A 20,230-nucleotide genomic window follows, 5' to 3' on the forward strand; every position below is an offset into this window, starting at 1 on the left:
TCAGGATATTTGCACAAGAACTCAGTGAGTGTGCTATGGAAGGTTTTCAAGGATGCCAGTGTTACATTATTGACACTGACTGGAACACACTTGGAACACCTGAAAAGCACACAGCAGTGCAAATGTGATAAGTTCCATATTCCCACAGACATCCTTTGGATGGTTTGTCAAAGCATTTCTCAAGGGTGGAGGGTTTGTTTGGACTCATTTATGAAATCCTTGCTACAGGTCTCCATGGGCTGCTGTACTAACTTGCTATTGTTGCCATTAAATATAAAAATATGAGCTGATAAACTAAACAGTTCACAAGACCAACTGCTAACAGACCTCATGTAATGTGTATAACTAGGGGTCAGGTGGCCTATAGGGGTTCTATATTATCTATGAACTGCAGAGTGCGTGGTTCAAGGCAAGCCATTGATCTTTATTGTAACTGGATTCACCTTCTACATCATATCTGTGCAACCTCTGACGCCTGATACTACTCTCTCCCCTGCAGACCATTTTCTACATTTCTATATCAGCACCTGTTTGTGTAGTAGTAAGTCTGTTGTGTGTCTGATTAGGCCGCTCATACCTGCTGATGCTTCTCAGAGAATTAGGTCGAAGATATAAGATACTACTACCAAACAGGACAGCCTGCATTATCTTCAAACACACAGGCTGATTCAGTAACACTGTGAGCAAAGCAGACAGAGGTGAAGCTGTAATGCTGCTGCTGCTGCTGCCAGATAGACTTGAAATGGGGAGTGAAAAGTATGCTTACATCTGAAAGTGTTTAAGTGCAACAGGTGGACTTGAAATGATCTGGCAGTCTTCCTCAGATAATCTACAAATGTGCTTTAAAGGATGTTTCGTGGAAGGTGGAGGTGTGGAGCTGCTAAAATAAACACACAAAATGCGCAGTCAAACATGATCTGAATACTGTCGGTGGATTGAAGCTCATCTCTGAACTCTCCCATTTAACATATTATGATACAAAATGGAAGGATGATGGTACACCATCTGTTTATCCTATCCAAAAGGAATAGTTGGTAAAACTTCTGTTGTAACAGTAGTCATTTACCAATACTGTGAAACAGTTTAATCATTGTATTTCTCAACAGTTTGAAAACTGGTGAAGAGTAATGCTCTATTTTTAATACCTAAGATACTACAGCAAAGTACAGTGACCACTAATACAATTAGCTGAAGTGTTAAATCCACTGTAATCCTTGGAATAATGATTTGCTTCACATCCTCTATATATAATGTGATATAAACCATGAGTACTTGTGTCTTGAAGGAATGTCTGTGCTTAGACATGCTGCTGGAATTGTCTTTATCAGGGGATGTCCCAAAACCTGTGGGCATGTCACTGCAACATGTAACACCAATTCAGATTGGCTTGTCCTGCTAGTGTTACCACAGGAACAAAGGGAAGCTTAGTCTCTGGAGCTTCTAAATCATCATATTATGTCAGCTTTGATATAACTTTTAACATCTTTTATTTATTTATTTTATACTCAGAGTTGTTGCCCAAAATATGCATGCTGCTGTACAGAGCCCTGTTGACACAAGTGTCACAGAGGGAAACAGCCTATGTTATTATTTTTACTTTGTTCTACAGATAACTGCATTGTAAAAAATAAATAAATAAATCTATCTGCTGTATCTACAGATATTCTTATGACTATATTGCATTCTGAAATGTGTGAAGTTGCATGAGGACAGCTCAGGGGTTGATCACCATATTAGCTTTCCTACGAGCCAAAGCAAAACCTCAACAAAAATTGATACAATAAAAATTTTGGGGGAAAAACACTGTTGAAAAACATAGACATGAGTGCAGGAATAACATAGGGGAGACTTCTGCTCCTCAAGAAAAGTGACTTTTTAAAGCCTTGCATTGACAGAAATTATACGCTTCGAGCGCCCCCTGTTGGAAAATCAAAATAGGACCTTGTTCTGCGTGCATGGCTATTCCCGGAAAAACGTCATCGTGCCTTCAAAATAAATGTATGGAATTTGTCAATCGTGTTTGGGATTATTGAGTTACTATGTTTTGTAGTTTATAATTCAGGTCTAATCCAGTTGAGTTCCACCATTCTTTGATTCATGTTTTTTTTTTCAATCCACCATATTGTCAGATACAGTTCTTATCCATTCTCCATTTTACTCTTATTGGCGGCTTTTGGGGGTTTAAGGGCTCTATTTTACACAAGCTGCTTATTAGATGACAATGGCAGGATAAAATACCGCGATATTTAGACATATTATTCAGATATTTTTACTTATTATATTTCCTGATCAAGTTACATTTACTCTGAAGGATCCCGGCCGGAAGTCGTATTGTTTTGCTGCTCGCGTAACACGAGCGAGGGAAATTGAGTCGCTAACCTGTGTGTAAAGAAGGCAACAAAGTAGATGAAGTGAGGAAGTAATTTTATTTCGCGCTGAAGTGCTCTTTTGTGTTATTAGCAGGAGTCTTTTAACTTAGCTAATGTAGGCTTCGTAAGCAACTAAGGTATAACTGTAGCACTTCGCGTATATGTTTTTAGTATTGAATATAGTAAGAAAGCTAACGTTAGTCAGGTAGCCAAACGTAGCTAACTCAGCAAAAGTCACTGACAACTACAAATATCGTCGACGCTTAGAGCTAGGTCGTACTCTAAAAGAAAGCATTTAATTTGTCATTTTGCTCCCGTAACTGAAAGAGGAAGGGGAAGTTTGTCGTTGTGTTATTAGCAGCCACTGGGAATGTCATCGCCTCCATATGGTCGCAGGATTCATGAGGGGTCAACGAACATATCAGACAGCGACTCGGAGGACGAGGTACGTTTTCGGACATTTTCTGTACTATTTTTGAAACTTCCCTCTATTCTACTTATTCATGACGAAGATGCATCGATATTTTAAAGCTGTATCTCTGCCTGTGATTTGTTTACATTTCCACAGCCTAAGATCCCCCTCAACCAGTTCTTTCCATACATCCGCTGTGCCCTGTGCTGCGGCTTCCTCATCGATGCCACCACCATCACAGAGTGCCTGCATACATGTAAGTCACAGCAGAGTTGTCCTTTTTGCTCCTGGAGTCCTCAGAGGACTTTGAGAGGATTCAAAGGGTTTCAAATGAACTGGACTGTTAATCTGACACATTTTTTCATCCCTGAGTGCATAACAACATACTAGCATAGTTTGGCTTTCTCCTTTGGGAGTCTAACTGTCTGAGACACAGTAAGACAGACAGACAACATGGGGAGTTATGTACAAGAAAGGTCTGAATTTGGGATGCTCCAGCGTGATGTCCACATATCACATATGCCAGGTTATTATGACCATGTCTTATACCTGACATCCTGAATCCTGACTGATGCTTACATTGTAATGTGTTTTACTTTCGCCAAGTTTGCAAAAGCTGCATCGTGAAGCACTTCTTCTACAGCAACAGGTGTCCCACATGCAGCATTGTAGTCCACCAGACACAACCCCTATACAACATCAGGTAAGTTTGTTCATTCTTGGCATATTTGATGATTTGTATCACCTTCTGAACCTGATGAATGATTAGATGGCTCTCAGCTAAGTTTTGGTCGGTTGAATTGAAGCTAGTGGGAGAGAAAAGTGTGAAAACATTGCAAGAATTGTTCAGGAAATTGGAACAATTTTCTTGATTGGAGCTTATTTTCAAAGGTCTGAAATTTTGATGTGAAGAATTATAAAACAGTTTTAAATGTATAATATTAAGATTAGAAATCTGATGTCAGTCAGATCTTTAATAAAGTAGTTTGTTAAACTTTTTTTCATGTTGCAGGCCTGACAGACAACTGCAGGATATCGTTTACAAAATGGTTCCCTTCCTGGAGGAGCGTAAGTATGTGTACAGTGCACAGAAAAAAACTGAGTACACCCCTGGTTACTCTCACTAAAGTGTTAAGTAATTACAAGCTCCTGTCATGCAGCTGAGCCAAACCTCAGAAAGACTGAAGACAATTAATCTGAAAAACACAAATGTTTGACTTTTGTGTGCAATGGTTTTCTTCTTGGACATCATCTGCAGGGGCTGACTCAATGCAGTAACCATGCATGTTCCATTCAGCCTATCTGTTGTCTGTTTGTTTTTAATTATACATAAGATCAAATAACTGAAACTTCAACTTGATAACTGAATAACTGTAAGATGGTACAATTTTGAATCATATAACATTTTAGTGATATTGCACAGGGCTGGACTCTAGTAGTATATAGTCTAGTGTACTATATGTCTAATCAGATATATTTAATGTAATTGATATACTTATAGTTTTTGTTGTTGTTTTTTTTCTACAGTTGAACGAGAACAAATATGTAACTTCTACAAAGAGAGAGGGCTGGAGGTGCCAAAACCAGGTAAAATAGTCGCATTATTGGTCTCGGAGCTTCATGGTGACCTGAATAATATCACTCCATTCTCATCGCCATGGTTTCATGCATATGTTTTTTTCATTCTAACCGAAATAATTCTGATTGGAAATTTTGGGTCAGAAAAGTGATGAGTATGTCGTGTGCCTAAAACTCAGCGCTCAAAGTTCCTACACTGTGTGTGACACTGAAGTATGAGTTTTGAACCTGTTTTTACACCTGTTTGAGATGCAAAATCCGAATCAGATTGAGGAAACCTTTCTACACATGCACATGATTTTTTTCACAAATAGAGATCTTTTCTACACATTCACAACTTGAATTTCTTATGCAGATTTATTGTACAGGTTTATAAATGTTAATTTGCAGCTACAAACTTTGGAATTATTTGTGAACATTACAATCTCAAAATCTTACTGACCCTAATTTGAGCCCATAAGAAATGAATTACTAACCACATCACAACAACATCCAGTTTTCCACTTGTGTATGCACAATGTCTTTGAGAATTGATTTTCAGTGTGTTTTCATTTTGCATTCAATCTGAGAATTCATAAACTAGAAATCTAAATATGGAGATTTTCAGTGCAATCATAGCAAAAGCTTTAGAGTTGGTCACTTGAGTGTCTCCTCTGTGTTTTCTCTTTGCTCCCTTGCAGTGGTGCTCTCCTCTCCAAGTCCTGTGGTGGCAAGAAGACAGAAGAAAGATAACATTCCTCAGTCTGTGTTCACCATTCCCCCTGAGCTGGATGTGTCTCTGCTGCTGGAGTTTGTGGGGTAAAGATCTCATTGGACAGTTTTTTTTGTCCAGCATTAATTATATTGGCTATAACAGGTAGCCTTTCAGCACATTTATATTTAGTTTAAAGTGCTTACACAACTCAGACAAAAATGACATAAAACAGCATTGTAATTTGCTAATGTAATGATTTTATTTACCTAAGCTATCGTATTATGGTGTTTTCATTCATCCTTTCATTAGGGAGCTGTTTAATTATCTAATTAGCCTCACCTGGTGGTTTTAATCTTATGTTCTTTTCTTATTTCTTAGCATGATGTTGAAATGCAAATGACATTACAGTTTTGTGAAAGGAGAGCAGCAATCAGGTTCTCACTGTCTGTTTTTTCTGTTGTTTCCTAACAGTGCTCTAAAAAGTAGAACCAATGTGCATTTTCACAGCAGCCATTGGATCTGTCATAGCAGGAAAAGCACAGGTGCAACCAATAACTAATGATTGCACTGCTGTGCTGGAACCTCTAAACTGAATGCAGCCATTATTAATCAGTAGCCATTTTTAACCACACCTGTGCATTTACTGCTGTGACCTTCTTTGTGAGGTCAGTACCATCACAGCTAGGGTGAAACAAAATCTTCAGGTTAGCTGCTGTTAATTTGCCTTGTCTCACAAGTGTAAATAATTCTCTTAATTAGCAATTAGAACACAGGACAACCACTTTTGTATTGTGGTCATCCCCTGATGGGAATCACATTCACAGTATGTGAGGCAGCAAATTGTAGTTCCAAGGCCAGACACTTTGCCTTTGGTCCGTAGCTGTGAATATGACTGACTGACCTGAGTTTGCTTCCTGGCAACCATGTCCTCTGCCTTTAGGAAAAAGGGAAATCCAATTTGTAAAAGTTAATTAAACTTTGATGCAGTTACTTAGACATGTCACCAGATGGTCCCATTGTCTCACAGTGAGTGCTTGCTCAATACAAAAAATATACTAACATTGACTCTTGTTTTCTTTTCAGGGCTGAAGAGGGCATTAGCAACTATAAGGTAATGATTTTCATCTCAAGGCTTTATCAGGTCTTATTAGATTATAATAGTCCACTGTAACAGAAAATATGAGTTCAAAGGTGGACGATAACTTGATAAAGGTTGTGGCTACACCCTGTCCTGCTTATTCAATAGGATGTCTGTGGTCAAGCTTTTAAGTAATTGCACAGCCTGTTGGATATATTGAGAAGAGTAGTTTGTCGCAGACGATTGCATTATTAATCAGGGACTGTGTTGTTAATATTTTAACAATATTTTCTGGCAGTTTAGCACCAGTCTCATAGTTTTTAGCTGCTAGTTCTTCCACTTTGTTCACAAGCTATTTGCTTATTTGTTGGAACAGTTTACTGTGGGGAAAGGGCAGTGACTTTATAACCATACAGTCTATATGTGGGCTGGAATAAACAGCTGTAAGTTGCTTTTGAGGTAGTGAAGTTAACATGTTTTTTAAGGTTGCTCAGTTTTAAATGACATAGCTCTAACCTGTGTTCCCTGTAGTTTTTTTTTTAATGAGTGACACTCCCCTGAAAGACTGTGATACAGTATATCCCACCCTGACCACCCTGTTTCTGTGCAGCCATTAGAGAGGCGGTATGTTCGAGTGTCAGGTGAGGCCACTATCCGCCACGTGGAGTTGTTCATCAGGAGGAAAATGGAGCTCAGCCCATCCTGCCAGGTGAGTCTACCAGGCTTACAGCTAATCGCTCAACAAAGTTACATGACTACAGTCTTGATCCTGATTGTTGCTTTAGACAAACTTGGAAGCAGAACAGCAAAGGACAGTCAGCATTACAGTTTAGTGTAGGTATGCACAGTAACCAGGTTCAGACTAGTGCTGTGGTTTTGCACACTTTATTGTGTTGTAGATTTAATTTTAAATGAAGAAAGTTGCCATTTTGGCCCACTAATATGTTGATGAATAGGAGGAGACATCTGGTTATTAAGTGTTACCAGTAGTAACCATTCAGACGACACAGTGATGCAGTTTGAGGCTGGTTTAAAAAAAAAAAAAAAAAAAGGAAACTCAATGATGCTAATGTTGAAAAGTCATTTTGTCTCTCCAGAAAGAGAGAGGAACAAAGATCAGCAGAGAAACAGAACATGAAACTTAATGTTTGTCTTGTGAATATTTGATGTAATTCTGCAAATATTCTGCAGTTTATCAGTGAACAGTGACAAGCAGTGACATTGTGTCATTTGAATGTGTCTAGCTTAATGGTTAAGATGCAGGCCGGGGGACCTTAGTTGCATGTCATACCTCTTTCTCTGTCTATCTCCATGTTTCCTGTCTCCTTAAACTCTGGAAAAAAAGAATGGTGTTAAGCTTGTCTATGTCTATCTGCTGTCTCGGGGGTATAAGTCTCAGTACAGTACAGTACAGTTTCATCTTGAAGACATTTCCTCACTCATCCAGGAACTGGGACACTCAGCCTTATCCAAAAGGTAAAGCATGGAAACATTGCAGGGCAGTATGCGGTGCAGTTAGCAATGCACATGTGTACTGTAGTGGGGAGATGAAACAACTGCCTACACAAACACAAACAGGTGCCAACACAGAAGGGTCAGCTGCTCAGGGCAAAACTCAGCAGGCTGCCTAAATCTAAAGGACAACAGACACTCCTTGAGGACAACCTTAATCTGATTACAATCAAATAATCAGTGCAGTGATACCACATGTCTGCTTCAGAGCAGTAGACATGTTCACAAGATATTAGTGTTAGGATCAGATGTGTCCTTTTCTTTCCTCAGGGCACAGACAAACAGAAATAAGTGTCAGTTTGACAGAGACAGAGTTCAGCAGTTATTTTGTACTTAGTAACACATGGATGAGGATTAGCAGTTTACACTGATTTCCTGGCCACAGTGCTTCACTGTGCATTTCTTTCTGGACAAACCTGGTGAGAACAGAGAAAGATGAGCCCAGGTCATTATTCACTGTATTAAAAGGTCACAATAGTTATATAACTCTGTCCTTTAAATTCATACATTGCTAGAACACTTTTAGTATCATTGGAATTGACTAGTTGCTGTTTTAGTCTACCCCATTATCTCTATCCAGTTTATAATGACTGTTCAAGACCTTACCTGTGAATTTCTGCTGCAGTGGTCTGAAGTTTTACTGTGTGTCCTGCAGGTGGATGTAGTTTGTGGAGATCACCTCCTAGATCACTACCAGTCACTCAAAGACATACAGAACACTGTGGGTGAAGAGGCACTACAGGTAAGCCCCAGTCACACACAAGAACAAACCACAGTTTTAATAATGCAAATGACATTTCCATGAATACTGATCCTCATCCTGAGGGATCATTTTGGTCTTGTTTCCATTCTGCTCCAGGACGGTCTGCTGGTGCTGCACTTTGGCTTGGTTCTGCCCTCCCAGTGTTGAGTTCTGTCCTTTTGGACTTTGATTCTCTTCATCACACTCTTGTCACAATGTGGAGTGCAGTGTCTACATTTGCATTATAACGGCTTCACTAATGTCTTAAATGTGTTGTTAGACAAAGTTCAAGAACTGTAAACTTGGATTTCTTTATCAATCAAGTCTGCAGTGTTCTGGAAGTTAAAATATAAAATTTCACACTGTGGCATCAAATGTTCAAAAAAAAAAAAAAAAAAACCATCACATATACATTTGATTTCCTGAAGTGCCAACATGTAGAAATGAATTTCACCTGATGAGTGGAAATGACAAATTCCTAGTCCTACTGCCATTTTTAGGTGTCGTTCAGTGTGCTTCCCCTCGACACAAGAATGTGAGTTCTGCTGTAGCTAAAACTGGACTGAACTGCTGTTAGTGGGTCTGAAACTGCTCTAATTTCAACAGTGTGTGAAGGCAGTACAAACTGGAAACCAGGGACCTGATTCTTATTTTTTCTGCATTAATGATTTTTAATGGTTGACTGATTTCAGATAGACACCTGTGATTTAAAGGGCTTGAAACAAAAGAGCTACCACTACCAAAGGTTTGTGTGCATGTATACTGTATGAAGAGTTTAGATCTTTGTGGTATCTTTAATTCCAGCTTGCTTTGTGTTGATTTACACATTAACTTAAGAGCTGTTAACTTTTATATAGACTGTCTGATGATGTGAATGAATGTGTCTTACTTGATAAAACCAGCTTTCAGCACAACTCATCAGAGCACAAAGGCAGTTATTTAAAGGGTGTTTGTATAAGGAAAGCTATGATAGGGGTTGTAATTTGTTATCACTTTGAATCAATAAATAACTACAAATGAGAAGTGTTTCATGATTCATCCATGTTTACTGTTTAGGGGGAGGCAGTGATTCCTCCCTGACCACAGGTAGAGAATATAAAGCCTGTGATAAACATCTACCAGCAATTGAATCAGTTCTTCATTTCAAAGGTGAGATATTATTAAGTTTCTGCTACAGTTCTGTAATTGTGGTCAGTGGCCCACTTAATGTGTTGCAGATCCTAAGAATTTGATGCAGAAGTCAGGAAAACCGTAGAATTATGGAAAAGTAATCATTACAGTACAACTGCAGATTGTTACTGAGCTGAGGCCTGAACTGCTGAAGATTGACATCTACCTGGCAGCAGCCCTGAAAGAACATCTTCCTGTATTTGAGAAAATGCTGACTTGAATATGAAAACATGGAAAACAGTTTGTCATTCTTATCATTTTATTCAGTGCAATTGAAACAACAGAGAATGGTTTTCCAGTCGGTGTATGTATTGGACAGCTGAATTACAATTATTATTATCGTAATAAACCAGGCTGGCTATTCTCTTTGTCACTATAGAGTTTTCCAACATAGAAAACTGTACCTGCAACACTGATAATGTTAGGAATGGGGTAAACATCTACACCTTGTAATATCATAAAACAAACCACAACAGTGCAAAGAAGAGGCCAGCAGACACCGTCCTCTTCCACACACTCTATCAAAGTGCTTTAAACTGAGAAGTTAATTGACAATCTACTGCAACAACAGAGAAGTGGACCTACACTAACATTTGGTGTTTAGAAAGTCTCTGCCTGGGCAATCTTTTTCTCACCTGGCACACAGGTTTCAGTGCAATCTTAAACAGCAGCAAAATGGAAATTCACACAGGAACATTCAGGACTTTTTCAGGACATGTTCTTCTGGAGACCTACAGTACTAGATACACATAAATACTGAGACCTATCCCCCAGGAAAAAATGTCAACTTTTTTTCTATTTTTCAACTACATGATACTGATTATCACCCAAAATACCATTTTTTATGTAAGTATGTTACTGTGAACTCACTAGACATAAGCAGTATGTCTCTTATCACCCTCCAGATTTCTCTGTCTGTCTGTCTGTCTATTTTCAGTTGTTGGAGTTGATGTCTGCCTCATCTTTGTCCTCACTCATCTCCTTGAAGCTTTCCTTCTTAGCTCCTTCTTTCTCCCTCTGGCTGCTCCTGGAGGAGCTGGCTGAGGCTCGAGGCTGGTAGCTGTAGCTGGCAGCACCGAAAGACACCCCTGAGTTAAAGTGAGTCTCCTCCCCCTCCAGCAGTTTCCTTATAGGACCAAAAGAAACAAAGGTCAGACTGGACACACAGAGACTTAACACACCTCACAGTGCTTACAGGTTTTGGCAAGACATAGCCATCTATTGTTTGGTTTTGGTTAGTCCTTTAATCCAGTCAGCACCTGTAGGCAGCTATCTCTATATCCAGGGCCATCTTGACATTGAGCAGGTCCTGATACTCTCTCAGGTGCTGAGCCATCTCACCCTTCAGATTCCTCAGCTCACTATCCAGGTGGCCAATAGTGTCCTGTTACATTGGAAATGAGAAAGCAGTTAGACGAGAGAAAAGCTGAGAGATAATCAATTGTGTTTCACATAGTTTTCTTATTACTTCAATTACTATCATCTTAATCTACTTGGGTACCTTTTTTTCTGGGCCATAATTTCCTTTTTCCTTTGAAGTAATAAAATAACCTTTTGCGGCTTTACCTTCTCTAAAAAGCCAGTGAAAGCAGATGGCCTTCCTGTATCCGATTTAGCGGGTCAGAGGTTAATCTAATAGACATGCAATTCACTAAGAGCTGTTCACTCAGTGCCTACCACACACTAAAGGTCAGGTCTTGACTTCAGACTTTGAACCTGATCTCTGTTACAGACAATGAATTGTCAAACTTTGAGGATCAGAGCCGTAACTTTATTTGAGACAGGTTATTATTACAGGCAGGAATTCTTTAATTGTAGTTTACCCCTATTTCATAAATTCCTTTTATTACATTTAATGAGAATCCTTCCTGCTTTCAATTAATTTTGGATTAGAAAATATGGAAAATATGTTATTCTCTCTCTTACTACAGCCATTAGCCACTTAGCTATGCAGAAAGTCTAGAAGTGGGCTTCTGTTTAAAGGTAACAATCTGCCTACCAGCACCTCTAAAACTAGCTAACTGATATACTGTATTTCATTAGTTTAATACGTACAAAGATTGGAAGTGTAATGTAATGCTGTATCTTTAGGGGAGGTTATGTGCTGGATTATTTCTTGGCCAGGAGCAGTGACTTCCTGAAGTTTGGTCATGATGTGAGGTGCCAACAAGTCCAGCAAATTCGAGGAAGTTACTAATTGTGTAGTCACACACAATTAATGCTGGTATGTGGATTTGTTCTTACCTTTGGTCAGAGCCATGCTAGCCTTTTTCCCATTTCAAGTCTTTGTACTAAACTAAGCTCGTGGTACCAATCTGCTGAAATGAATTAACAGGTAAAGCACAAATCTGATCCTCAATAAGTAAGTATAACAGAATTACTAAAAGAAAATCTGAGCAGCTGAGAGTTGAGCTTAGCAATGATGAAACTGTTGTGCTATAGTGCCGATACCAGTAATGTCAGTTTTCTGCTTGACCCATTTTTGAGGCCCACAAATTATTTAATGACCAGCTTTTATTGCAATTTTCTGTTAGTAGTCAAAAGTGAGCAAAGCGACCTTAGAGGTTAGCAGCAGAACTGCGCATGAGAGCGCATGAGAGATTGTCCTCAATGATAAGATCTCAGTCGGTGCTTGACATGTAGAAGTTGTGTGTGCAGTTAGCTAACTGCTTTACTCAAGCTGTGATATAATTCAGAGGGAACTTGACCGTGAGATCGGCTCACTTCCAATCCTATTACTCTACAGAGTTGTAGCCAGAAATGACCTCTCTGCAGACTCTGACAGTGGTGCTGCAGAGGGTGACTGGGAGCTGAGAGCAAATTTCCAGGGCTTTATTTTACAAGTCTGCACTTCACTGATACTAAGTTTCTTGGAAAGAGCCATGTAACTGTAGGAAAAGGTCTGAGACAGTTATTGTAGCTGTGTAAAGTTCATAAGCAGTTGTACATTGTAAGGAGAAGACCTGCTCTGTGTTAATGAAACTTGCATAAAATAGAAATGAGTGTGTGTGTTTGGAGATTTCTAAAATCCTGGCTACTGTCATATAGAGAGGTATGAAGACAAGGCTACAGTGATGCTGACAGCAGCATAGATGCCAACATTCAGTATGTTCCTCTGGCTTACAGTGAGCATTTCTGGGATATTAGAGAACACTCACTATACTTGACTATAAGGACTGTGATTGCTTGCCTGCATGGCTGTGACTTCAGTGTTGTGTGCGTCCTCCATCTCTGTGATCTGCCTCTCCAGAGACTCGTTGGTGCCCCTCAGGGTCTCTATCTCAATGGTCTTGGACTGCAGCTGCCTCCGGAACTCATTGATCTCCTCCCTGCTGGCCCGCATGGCCTCGTTGCTCCTGCTCGCCTGCTCGCTGAGGCTGGCGAACTTGCTCTTGTACCACTCCTCAGCTGACTGCAGATTTTTTGGAGGCGATGGACTCGTATTGGTTGCGGATCTCCTTCAGGGCCGAGGTGAGGTCCGGTTTGGCGAGCTCGAGCTCCACGGAGACCTGCTGCGCCTCCATCATGCTGCTCAGCTCCTGGATCTCCTCGTCATGGACCTTTCTCAGGAAGGAGATTTCGTCCATTAGGGACTCCACCCGACGCTCCAGGTCCAGGCGAACAACTGCGGCGTCATCCACATCCTTCCTGAAAGACTTCAAGGTCTGTTCAGCTTCCTCCCGAGCCCTCACCTCCTCATCAAACTTTGCACTGAGCTTCTGAAATGTGAAATGAGAGGAGAGTTAAGAGATGAGAGAATGAGAGAGGTGAGTTTGTGGGCAAATAAAATTCAAATCTGTAGCAGTCTTTATCCTTATCTACCCACTGGTTTTACCTGCAGCTCGTCCTCCATGTTGTTCCTCTCAATCAGGATGCGGTTCTTGTCCCTGCTCAGCTCCTCCACCTGTGACCGCAGCTCCCTCATCTCCTGCTGGTAGAGATGAGCGATGCGGGACGGCTCGTTTTGCTTCTGCCTCAGGGTCACCAACTCCGTCTCCAGCACTTTATTCTGCTGCTCCAGGTGCCGCACTTTATCAATGAACATGGCAAAGCGGTCATTCAGACCCTGTGCAACAGGAAAAATACATGTTATTATCACACAATAGCTTCCACTGACGAGCTTAAAGTTGCATTAATAGTTTTATTTTACCACTTGTGGGCAGCAGAAACATCTGTAAACACAGCATTGACATGTTACCACCTTAAAAGTCACTTAACATGTTAGCAAACAGTTGCTATTGATCAGTGCAGCTTTACATTTGGTGCGCAGCTTTAAAATTGGGATGAAAGGATAAGCATCACAGTCTACCTAAATGAGAGCCTGATGATTTCTCTCTGCCTTGCCGACATTGTTTGGATGGTTATGGACAGCCTTCCAGGAGAAAGTGGTAAATCAAAACTGCAGACTCAATTCAAACATTTCCCCTCAACATCAGGCAGTATTCTTGGGGCGTTGTTCCTCCACATTGCAGTGGTCGTGCATCTTAAACGTCCAATCAACAGCTCATTCTTATCTATGAAAACAGCAGTTACCAAAACAATCTCGACTCAAGGTCTGCTCACTCGCTTGTTCTAGACAGCAAATGATTGTCAATGAATTAATTAGTTGATAGACAGTAAATTAATTACATTTTGATTATCAAGTGGGACTCCTAAAACTAGGAGGCAAATTTTGTCACTATTTTGTAACATTTAAACACTAAATGGTTAATCAATTAATCAGAAACATTACTGCCTGGTTAATCAATAATGAAATAATGGTTTTGGCTGATTACACAGCAGATGTATCAAAATGCCGTCCTGTCAGCTCTACCTTTAAGCCAACATAGAAGAGAAATCTTACCAAGTCCTAAAAATCATGAAAAATGTGAACATCTACTACAGAGCAACTCCACCTGCTGTGACATGATCAAAAGGTCCAGAACAGAATTGCGTTGAGATTATTTTGCCAGTTACGGATGTGGTTTAGTTACAAGTTACTGTGGCATCCACAAGTGCAGTGTTTATAAAGAGGTGCTGATGTCTGCATCAGATTAAGGAGGATTAACAGTTCATTAAGTGGTCTAAAGGCCAGGTCACCTTTTTGTGAGTAAATACAATGATTGCTGCTTTCATTGTGGTAAATATGAGTAAATGTTTAGAGTCTTATATTGGCCCAAAGGCTTAATAATGTTCAGGATGAGGTGATGACACAAGAGGAGCATTATACTCATTTTCATCTAATATGGACTGATTTATTCCTCTACACAGGGAAATGCAAATAATGACCTGGTCTGACACTAAAGGGTTGAGACACCAGAATTATTGGGAGCTATTTAGTCATAAAATGTGGAACTGATGAGATGAGTTGTCAAGTTCATCATTTGTTTCAACTCGTCACACCTACTTGCAGCTGCTCCTTCTCGTTGGTTCTGATGACTTTCAATTCATTGTTGACAACGGAGGTCTGGGTCAGGTCGAGGGAGTCGGTCTGCACTGGGGAGAAAGAGGCGGAGGACCGTCCGACCCGTCTGTACAGGCTGAGGGAGGACGCGCTGCTGCGGGACGCAGCCATGGACCTGAGCCCCGGGGACACCCGAGGAAAGGAGCCGCTCATGCGAGAGGAGGAGACGGGGAACCTGGGAGAGTCCCCGAAAATCTTCCGGTAAGATGACGAGGTGAAGCGGTCTCCGTAGCTCATCTTCGCCGTGAGTCAGAGATAAAAGTGAGGGACTTAAAGAGCTTTGCAGGAGCTTACAGACAGCAGGACTGCAGGAGGAGCGAACCATTTACACCTTACGACTTCTTAACATTTGTGCGCTGGTAGAGTGCGGATAACGAGTGAGGTTTGACTGTTTTAAGAGACCAAAACAAAAGTTGGTGTAAAACAGACTTAGACTTTGTCCACGTCTCGCTTCACTTCGTAATTGTAAATTGATGGAATGGTCCACGCAGGAGCATCATTCCTCTGCTTTACGTGCAGCGTGTAGCCTGTTTCACTTCAGACCAGCACACAGAGCCCTCTGCCTGACGAAAACCTCAGTCAACTTACTTGTGGAGAGAGGCACCAATGCCTCAGGGCCCCAGATCCTTAATGGACCCTAAAGTTAAATCTTCACCACAGCAGTTATTTTGTGGAAGTTAAATTAATTGTGAATTTATTTACATTAATAATTTATGTACCACTATGAACTGAAGTAAAAGGGGCCATAACACCTGATTTATTACCTTAAGGCCCCGTCTTGGGGAAGACCCCAGTATAACATCTAATTTTAAGGGCTGAGGCTGTTTGTTTTTGGTTTTTTTCATATTTCATGAAACTAAGAATATTAAGTCCATCTCTTTACTTTTAAACTTTCATACACAGGTCACAAATGTCACTTTGATTTGGAAATAACTTTTAGCATTTGGTACTCTAACTGGGGAAACATTTGTTAGGATCACTGATCTCACCCTGACTGCATCCAGCAGCAGTTCATCACCCATCAGCCCTGATACCACTGTGGTCCAACAGCTCCTCCTCTCTGCCACAGGAAAAACTAAATTCTGTCTGAACGCTGACTGTTAGTACAATACACTCTACTTATTAAAGTGGCTAAACGGCCATTTTACACAAGAAGTATAGACTATACCATATACACTGTACCATTACAAAGAACACTTAATTTGAACATTACCATTAAATATAACTGATTTGATTAAATTGTTCTCATGTATTTTTCTCTCTGTTTTTGACTGTGAATGAACATATTAATCTGTTTTACATTTATGCTGTGTTGATTTAATCTCCATCCACATTTTTGTTTCCAAATGCAGCAAAGAGAAATACTTGGCCAGACCGAGCTTCAGCTCCCACTGAGGCTCAGTTACCGACTAACCTTTGTTTAGCACTTCCTTGTTTGCACAGGTCATGGACCAAGTGATAGTTAAAACAGAAGTAAAGGTTAGTAACAGAGATTTCTGCTCTTCTGGCTGTGAGGGAAAAGCACATTTGTAAATGAATCTCAGCTTCACCAGCTTTTCTTTGTATAATCATTATCACCTGCGCTCGACTGAAAACACCCTCATTTCCCCGGCGATGCTCCCTTCAGAAACAGCTGGGTTGTAAATGGTGGCTTCAACAAAAGTAAAACGGATATTTTGGTTTTTGACTGTGGGGGAGATGGCTGAGAAAGACAGGTCATGTAAAGCTGAGTGAGAAACGTCACTGCAGGAGGAATAGAAATAGGAAGAAGTGCATGTTACTGGTAGCAGGTGGTAAATCAGGGTGAAGTACAGTTATTGCCATAATCTGTAGGTGTAGATCAATGCTGTCTTTGATTACTTATGTCAACCAGTATGTTAATTATATATAACCCTAAGGGGCAGTAGTACCTAGAATTGCGGCTTCAGAGAACTTGTGCAGGAATTTGACTTGCAGTTCCCTCTGGACTGCCAGTAGAGGTCAATGCAAATCAAGGGTTACCTGATCTTTCTTGTATATCACTGTATAACAGTCCAAGGCAAAGCAGGTGCAGGGTTGGAAGAAAAAAAGGAGGGAGGAAGTTATTGCAGAGTGCTACTTCCCCATGTCAGTCTAGTTAGATTTCAGAAGCCCGAGGTCACCTTTCACTGTATGCAGGGCTTTGTCTGTGTGTGTGTGTGTGTGTGTGTGTGTGTGTGTGTGTGTGCAGTTCATTCAGACAAACACCTGCAAGGTGAGCAAAAAAACACAATCTTACAAGCTTGTGTATTCTACAGTGAGTTTATAATGACCTTATATTACATCTATTTCTATCCAGCTGTGTTAGCATTATTACTGTATTTAGTTGTTAGTCTGTAAAACTATAGGTAATAGCAGACATTTACTCTCTCCTTCTCCTTCATCGCTGCAGTGCTAATGCTAAAACACAAAAGGCACAATTATTCATTTTAGGTGATCGTACTTATGTATAATATTCCATTTCTGCCAATAGCACCCCATAAATGTGACACACTGGTCCTTTAAGGAAGGAGATAGTAACAACAGTTTAGACGTGCAGATGTAGATGTGTTGGTGTGACCAACTACAGGAAAAGAGTGCTATCACTGCAGTGATATTTAATTGTATTGCTTCCATTTTTTCTACATGTTGGTTTCTTTGGTAAGAGTTTTGAAGATTTTACATAATACCATCCATTCATTCATTTTTCTCCGCTTTTCTCTGCTCAGCAGGCTAGAGAAAGGTTTTCTGGATGTCTAGAGGGCTGAGGCCAGATAACCAAGAAAACTAATTCCAGCAGCTTGCATCCATACATTACTACTGATGCCACTCCAACCCACCTGCCCATCTTGTGATCCTTTACCATAACTCATGAACCAGATCCTGAGAGACTTACTCTCCTTCACTTGGAGCAGCAACTAACCCCTGCCCTGGAGAGAGAGCAATCCACAGTTTTCCAGCAGAGAATCATGGACTCAGACTTGGAGGTGACTCTCATCCCTGCCACGTCACACTCGGCTGAAAACCAGCCCCAGTGCACATTGAGGGTCACGGTCTGATGAAGCCAACAGAACCACATCATCTGCAAAGACAGACAGTAGCATTCAATGGATATTAATGTCAAAACGTTAGTCATACCAGCTTGTAGCTATAAAACACTAATACCACTGTCAGACAGCAGATGAGGGTCTAGGACCCGTTTATATGAGATAGTTGTGACCCAGCTTTTCACTATCAGCAGAGACTCCAGTCTGCAGTATACTTTCAAACACTTCACTGATAAACCTCTGAATTACACTAAATTACACTGTATAATTAATTTCACCTCCATTCCAGGTAGCAGCACCAGTTAACCAAAGCCTGGCAGCTTCCAACCTACGTCCAACCCTGGTCAAGAGGTGGGTCACGAAGCCTCGTTCAGCTGTGTCATTTTGAGTGGGGTGTAAATGTTAACCTGTCACATATGATGAATGCACGTCTGTCCTCATTTTTTTTTTTTTTACTTTTGAATTTTTTTTATTCTGAAACCTGAATTGTTTATTGTTTAATAGCTTGAAGTTCTTCTTTGCATCTACTGGTCACTGCTATGATTCATTGCCACCACATGCTTCTGTCCAATGATATGAACAACTGGAGCATTAAAATATTGCTCCACAGTGCTACTAGTGGTTAAAACTCCTCTGGACACATTTAACATCACTGAATAATTTCAGACTTATCAAACAAATGAGCCTTTATCAGCTCCAAATAAAAAGCAATTAAAAGCTAGAACCCCCTTGTTTCTCCTCCAGAGCCGTCAGGAGGACAGTAAAGTGGAAAGAGGACGTACTTTAACAAGTGCCTGCACGTGAACTCTGAAGGAAATAAATGTTTTTGCTAATATTTAGGTCATGTTAGGTGATTGATGTGTGGGCTTTTGGATAAATGAAGACACAATGTTTTGTCTGTGATCCAATTCATCCCTCATATTTATGAATGTATCTTAATGTATATATATATATATATGACATGAATATGTAGCATATATATACCCGCCCACCTGCTTTAAATGGTCATCGGGAATGATTTCCGCGCATGGACCGGCAGATAGCGTCCCTTTAAACCCGCGCACAGAGAAACTGTGGAGGGTCTGCGTGACTGCTCGCCACTGTGCCCGTTTCCGCACCAGCGCTATTGGCCGCCACCGCGGTGTGGGCGGGACACGACGCTCTGACTCAGCTCTGAGTCACCGCACGACATGTCTGTCACACACAGCCTCCTGCTGCCTTCATGTACCGTACGAATATATGAAGGTTTTAAACTTGTGTCACATAAATATCTCTACGGGGAGGATAACTGGTCACGGAATAACCAAAGTCTTTACAGCATGTAAAACTTTAGAAGTAAATTTAGCACGGGTAGCCTATATGCGCATGTTTATACGTTATCCTATATACTACAGGCCAACGTATAGTTGATTTAACTTTCTTGGGGGATGAAGTGTTTAAATGCGTATCTAAATTGTAGCTAAAGTCCCCAAAAGCTAGGACAAACTGTAATCTTTAATCGTATTCAGCATCTAAAGTCTAAATTGAGCCGAACTGTTATGAGGTACTGCACACCCACTGGTAGAGCAGGTATTCCCTAACTGCATTATGATACATGAATGCAGCACCAGACTGGCTGATCTTACATGACTTCGCATTGGCCGCGATCTGTGACATTGGAGACGCTGGACTGAGCCTGAGGTTCATCAGCTTTTTGGTCAAATAGAAATTAGACATCAATTGCGGAGTGAGCTTTCTACCAACACATAATCTCGGAGAGCTATTTCTTCAAATCTATTTTTCTACTTTAGCACCGTGCTGGACGGATCTGCCATAGAGGGTGAGTGTTTTAAACTGCATCTTGAACTCTTGTCCGGTGTATTGGTGTCTGGTGCTGTTGGTTGTGAGAGCAAATGTTTCTCTGTACCTCTCAATCTGTACGTACGATTCTATACATCCGCGTGTTGGCTCCTCATTTAAGCATCTTTAACATTTTCAAAAAAAAAAAGTATCTCTCGGTATGGTAAACATAGTATGTGTACAAGTCCAATGAATGGACAAGTACTCTCGCCTGTCTACATCAGTCAAGGCTTTCACAAGAGGAAAAGCGCAGCGTGGAATTCCCGTTACGCACTATTGTATCGCGCGTGACAGTGTGCCTCCAAACTACACTGGAAAATGTGTTGTTTTCTGGGTCTTGCTCATTGTG

The 20,230-nt window shown here is 40.7% G+C and overlaps 3 protein-coding genes across 3 annotated transcripts in view; 2 read left to right on the forward strand and 1 right to left on the reverse strand.

Moving 5' to 3' along the window:
- Positions 1–2,346: 2,346 nt before the first annotated feature.
- Positions 2,347–8,819, forward strand: pcgf6 (polycomb group ring finger 6). Its single transcript, XM_018694639.2, has 10 exons — positions 2,347–2,814; positions 2,938–3,037; positions 3,388–3,484; positions 3,794–3,849; positions 4,309–4,368; positions 5,040–5,157; positions 6,137–6,164; positions 6,742–6,840; positions 8,299–8,385; positions 8,503–8,819. The coding sequence occupies exons 1-10, from the start codon at positions 2,740–2,742 to the stop codon at positions 8,551–8,553; spliced, it is 771 nt and encodes a 256-aa protein (XP_018550155.1). The 5' UTR covers positions 2,347–2,739; the 3' UTR covers positions 8,554–8,819.
- A 335-nt stretch (positions 8,820–9,154) lies between these two features.
- On the reverse strand, positions 9,155–15,550 carry inaa (internexin neuronal intermediate filament protein, alpha a). The gene is given in 6 exon segments (XM_018694632.2): positions 9,155–10,681; positions 10,815–10,939; positions 12,746–12,979; positions 12,981–13,274; positions 13,391–13,621; positions 14,942–15,550. Coding segments are annotated over 6 exon segments (1,371 nt in total). The 5' UTR covers positions 15,236–15,550; the 3' UTR covers positions 9,155–10,488.
- Positions 15,551–19,666: 4,116 nt separating this feature from the next.
- LOC108895734 (SERTA domain-containing protein 2) overlaps positions 19,667–20,230 on the forward strand; it is a 32,360-nt gene continuing 31,796 nt past the window's right edge. Inside the window, exon 1 of the mRNA XM_018694634.2 lies at positions 19,667–19,861. The gene's annotated coding sequence lies outside the window, so the exon portion shown is untranslated. The remainder of the gene's footprint in view (positions 19,862–20,230) is intronic.

The sequence above is a fragment of the Lates calcarifer genome, linkage group LG16_LG22, assembly GCF_001640805.2.
Source record: "Lates calcarifer isolate ASB-BC8 linkage group LG16_LG22, TLL_Latcal_v3, whole genome shotgun sequence".
Lineage (NCBI taxonomy): Eukaryota > Metazoa > Chordata > Actinopteri > Centropomidae > Lates > Lates calcarifer.

What these genes read in the sequence shown, in the direction of transcription:
- pcgf6 (XM_018694639.2), top strand. Translation starts at nt 2,740, where the DNA reads ATGTCATCGCCTCCATATGGTCGCAGGATTCATGAGGGGTCAACGAAC. An exon ending in CACAGAGTGCCTGCATACAT is followed by an intron (nt 3,038 to 3,387) that starts GTAAGTCACAGC and finishes ACTTTCGCCAAG; the next exon opens with TTTGCAAAAGCTGCATCGTG. An exon ending in TGGGTGAAGAGGCACTACAG is followed by an intron (nt 8,386 to 8,502) that starts GTAAGCCCCAGT and finishes ATTCTGCTCCAG; the next exon opens with GACGGTCTGCTGGTGCTGCA.